General features: G+C 42.8%; 1 protein-coding gene across 1 annotated transcript in view; it reads left to right on the top strand.

Moving 5' to 3' along the window:
- Positions 1-1,807: 1,807 nt before the first annotated feature.
- LOC104540680 (chromosome unknown open reading frame, human C10orf71) overlaps positions 1,808-4,464 on the top strand; it is a 4,660-nt gene continuing 2,003 nt past the window's right edge. The window contains exons 1-2 of the mRNA XM_010184543.1: positions 1,808-2,430; positions 2,462-4,464. The exon at positions 2,462-4,464 is cut by the window's right edge and continues 2,003 nt beyond it. Coding sequence (XP_010182845.1) covers positions 1,808-2,430; positions 2,462-4,464 — 2,626 coding nt within the window. The remainder of the gene's footprint in view (positions 2,431-2,461) is intronic.

The following is a 4,464-nucleotide window of genomic DNA, read 5'->3' on the forward strand; positions in this document are numbered from 1 at the left end:
TATGAGACAGTCTTAATTTTGTGCAAACAGATGTCTTTGTTTTCACATTGCAGAGTCCACATAAGATCAAAAATGCTGAATATAGGAAACATCCGAGGATGCTACTTCTGTCAAATCTACATCACTGGGCTATTTCTACCTCCTCACTAAAGATGATCAGAAAAGAAGCTGAATACAAGCATGAGATGGAGTTCTAAAGATGAGAAGCAAAATTACATGCAGGTATGTACCTGTACTTCCTGCTTGTATAACAGTTAAGAACCAAAACCAAGAGTGGGGTGGCCTTTGAATTGTCTTTGTCTTTTTTTCTGCTGTTGGTATGAACTGTGGTGTTTCAGCTCATTGCAAGTTAATGATGCAATTGTACTAGGAAATGTAGATACAGATCAGACTTTCCTTAAGGAGCAGGTTTCAGCTAGCTCTTGAAGATGCTTTTAAGCTGAGTCTTGCAGTAGCTTAGGCAATACCTTGCTCAAGCTCTTGAATGTGAGAGTAAGTATCTAAAGAGTTTACAGGGTAAACTTCAAATAATTTTAGTGTCTAGATTTCAAGTATAGCTGAAGGGTATATTTTTTTTGTACTTGTTCCGTCCAAAGATTCCTCCATCCTGTCTTCAGACTGCTGTAGACGTGGACAAAACCCACAATGCTGTGGGCCCTGACTGTGCATCGAAATCAGGGATTAATGGAAGGCTGTGATATTTTATAAGTGGGGATGGGTTACCTTTTGCTCTCAGCAGTTCTGGAACTGAAGCCAAATGTTTTCTGTGCTCTTTTAGTGGGTCTGCTCGAGTCCCCTGGGCACTCCTGCCTCCTGCTGGCTAAGATGATATTAGCAGCCTCTTCGCTTTCAATAGACCAGCCTAGGCAAATCTGGATATGGATGCCTTAGGTTTTTTTTACCCCAGCAATATCTTCTTGGAACATGCTAACGAACAGTAAATCCTCTTTACCTGTGGTGCCATTCTGCTTTCTCAAACAAGGGTTCTGCTAGGGTAATTGTCACAGCAAAGCTCCAGCCTGGCTCAAGCAAGTTCGTCTCTGTAGACTGCATTTTCCACAGTCATGACCTAACAGATAACTAAGAACAGAATCTTCTGCAAGAACTTTATTTTTTCACCGAATCTTTTAAATCATAATTATATTGTGTGGTCAAGTACATTTTATCAGCTTTTCTTTCATTTTGGACATGGTGCACAAGGATGTATTCAGTGACATTCTTTTTTTTAGTATGTTTTCTCCCTTTGTATTACTAATTCTTCCTGATGAAAAAAATGCGAACCTTCTTAGCTAAATACATGAACAGCACTTGGGAGTGTTTATGGTTGGACATATGGAAATTGAAGTGCTTGAACTTTGGCTCTTATATCCTTGTTTGTAAACCCAAGTAAAGAATCTAAGGTGAAACAACATTTTTTAATGGCACTTTCCAGTAATTAAGCTATCTAAGGTGAGCTACTTGAATTGACCAAAGTAACAATTATTTTTCATGTAGTTTATCGTGTCGGTAGCATCTTGTTTAGAGTACATGTAGGAGCTAATTAGTCAGTGATTGATATATATATATATGGAAAATGCTCTTTGTCATATAGTGTTAATATATGAAAATGATTATTTATCATTTTTGGCTTTGCAGAGAAGTTTCCTTCAGCTGTTCTGTAAGATGAATCGATGTGCAACAGCACAGTCTGGAGGAATTGCTTTGTGCTTGTGAATTGCAAACAATTGGAACCATCCAACACCGTCATCTGCCTATTTGACACCTGAAAATAATCCTTTGGATAATTTATTCATGACTCTCATGAACAATGCAGGGAAGTAAGAAACATACAGAAGGACAGAGTGACTCCTCAAGTATTGGGAGTCTGCTGGATGACACAGACAGAGAGGTGAGCAACCTCACAGCTCGGGCTTTCAAAAGTTTGTGTGTGGCAGAACTCGAAGACTATTGCAATGAACCAGATCTTGCCATTTCACCTGACTTTGCCCTCCAATTCTCTGCTAAATTTCACCCAGAGACGTTTAACCATACCGTCAAGAAAAGCAATATCTGTAACAAGCTAACAGCAAGAAACAATGATCACACAATACGGGCTTCAACATTCCAGCAGTTACCAAAGTGTGCTCCGGAGGAGAAAAGATTTGCTAAAAATAACACCTTTGCCACAGAAAGAAAAAAGCTGAATTTGCCAGTCCCTGGTCCAAGGAATAATAAACATGTTTCAAAAGTGTCCTCGTTGATTAAGACATTTGATAAGACCGCAGACCAAGGGTCAGTAGGTTCCGTAATAGCCCTTAAGCAGCCGATTAAGAACAGCTTTCAAAAATGTAAATTAAATCATGGAAACGATATAGCTTGCTGGGATGACACAGACATTTTAAGCATCCACAAGGAACCGTCTGAATTTTCTGAGGCTAATCAAGGGAGCCCGTGTCAGTCAAGTTAGCCAGTGTCTCAGCAGCAAACAAGAGCCACAGAAAAGACCTAGTAAAATAGACCTGAGTTATTATGGCTCTGATGGTTATTATCCTATGCTGATTGAGATGTCAAAAGTAGCCAAGTCAAATTTTTCCCGCTCGTCTAAAAAGGCTTTAAGAAACAGAAGGGTGAAAGTTAATGAGCCAGCAAAAAAAGGTAATTTTCTTCACAGTGAGAATAGTGCTTTTGAATCATGGAATGTTCATCATAAAAAACTTACTGAAGAGGAAGATTTTGATGATATAAACGCAAAAAGGGAAGATCTTGCATACCTGGAAGAAGTACCGTTTACTAAAGGATCCCACACACGTGAACATAAACTGCCACCTGCCAAGACCACTGTTGCTAAGAAGCAGGAGAAAGATTTTCAGATGGAGCCACCTCCACCAGAAGCTGCTTTCAGTATCCCTCTACCAGCTGTATATGTACCTCAGGGCCCCGTACCTTCAGAAACCAAATTTGCTGCTGCTCTTCCTCCTTCACCCCCCCCTAGGATCCATGTGCATCAGGGTCCTCCTCGGCCACCCCCTGTCCCTCTTCCACCCCCCACCGAGCAGGGACATCCCCCAACACCCCCAGTCTCTGAAGCCCCTCCTGTGCCACCACCTCCAATTCCAGCCCGACTTTCCTCCCCTGCCTTGTCCCAGGCTTCCGTCTCACCCCAGTCTGTGTCCTACAGGATGGTTTCACCCTCACTCACGTCCCAGGCACCCATCCCATCTCCGCCAAGACTCATGGCCACCCTAACCAAAGAGGAGGCCCTCAGTCCCCAACTGGGCCATCCCTGTCTGCCCTGGAGGAAACAGAGGGCTACAAAAGGAGCAGCAGACAGGAGACAGACTTCAAAGGAGAAGTTCACAGCCAGTGATGAGACGGTTTCATTGTCTGAAAAGGCAACCGGTGCTGAACCTGGTCTGGACATCACTCCTCTGGCTAAACAGGTAAACTCCCCTGGATCGATCAGTCCCTCCTTCAACATCACCGAACTCTTAACACCCATCATACCACCAAAACAGGAGGTAGACCCTCTGGAAAGTGAGTTGATCCCACTGACATCTCCTCCCACTGAGAGTGCACTAGCAAGAGACTACGAGGGGAGCACGTTTGATGATTACAGGTCTCGGGATAGTTACAAATCAAAAGCATCAAGTCTGTTATTCAACTTGAAGGATGTGCGTAAACGCGTTAAGAGCATTTATACTCCTTCTCCTCTGTTAAAGGCCTTTGAGGAGAAAAACAGAACTAGGAGAAATACACAGGAGAGTACAGAAATGAATGCCTCACTCTCAACTTTACAAGAAAAAAGTAACGAAAGTATTGCAGAGAAGGATGAATTGAGTGATACAACGCCCGTGTTGTCTGACAGTGTTCACGAAAAGGACGATAAAACTGATTTAACTGGACACTTTACAGACAATTACCTGGCTTTGAGTTCACCCCAGACAACAGCAGACCTTTTATTTTACAAACCTGGAGACAAGTTGCTGCAAGATGATTCAAAACACGAAGGTCTGGTTAAAAACACAAGGAGTAATGAAAACTTCCCTTTGTTCAGACATGAATCAAATGAACCTGATTTAGCGAAATGTCTGCAGTATCCAGCACCAAAACCATTCAGTAGAGACAATGCAGATACAACAGCTGGGCAGCCCATGCAAAATCCCAGTATCCAGGGTGAGGAAAATGAGAGACAGGTTGCTGATCAGAGCAAAGAGTTTGCCTTCAAAACACTCCCAAATCAACTCTCACCAGCAGAGGATGTGCCTTACAGTGACATCCAGAATAATATGGTGGTAACTGGCCATGAAGCACAAGGCAAAAGAAGCACTAGCTCTTCAGACCTATCTTTTGTTTCCACAGTAGAGCAGCCACTTCAGGAAGAGCCATTTCCACCAGTGCCCCTGGTGCAGAGGGCAAGCCTTCAAGAAAGCCAGAGGACTAAGAGTGAAGTGAGTGCAGATGGTAAGAAAAGCCAGGACAGAGGGA

This window comes from Mesitornis unicolor, unplaced genomic scaffold, assembly GCF_000695765.1.
Source record: "Mesitornis unicolor isolate BGI_N332 unplaced genomic scaffold, ASM69576v1 scaffold5295, whole genome shotgun sequence".
Classification (NCBI taxonomy): Eukaryota; Metazoa; Chordata; class Aves; order Mesitornithiformes; family Mesitornithidae; genus Mesitornis; species Mesitornis unicolor.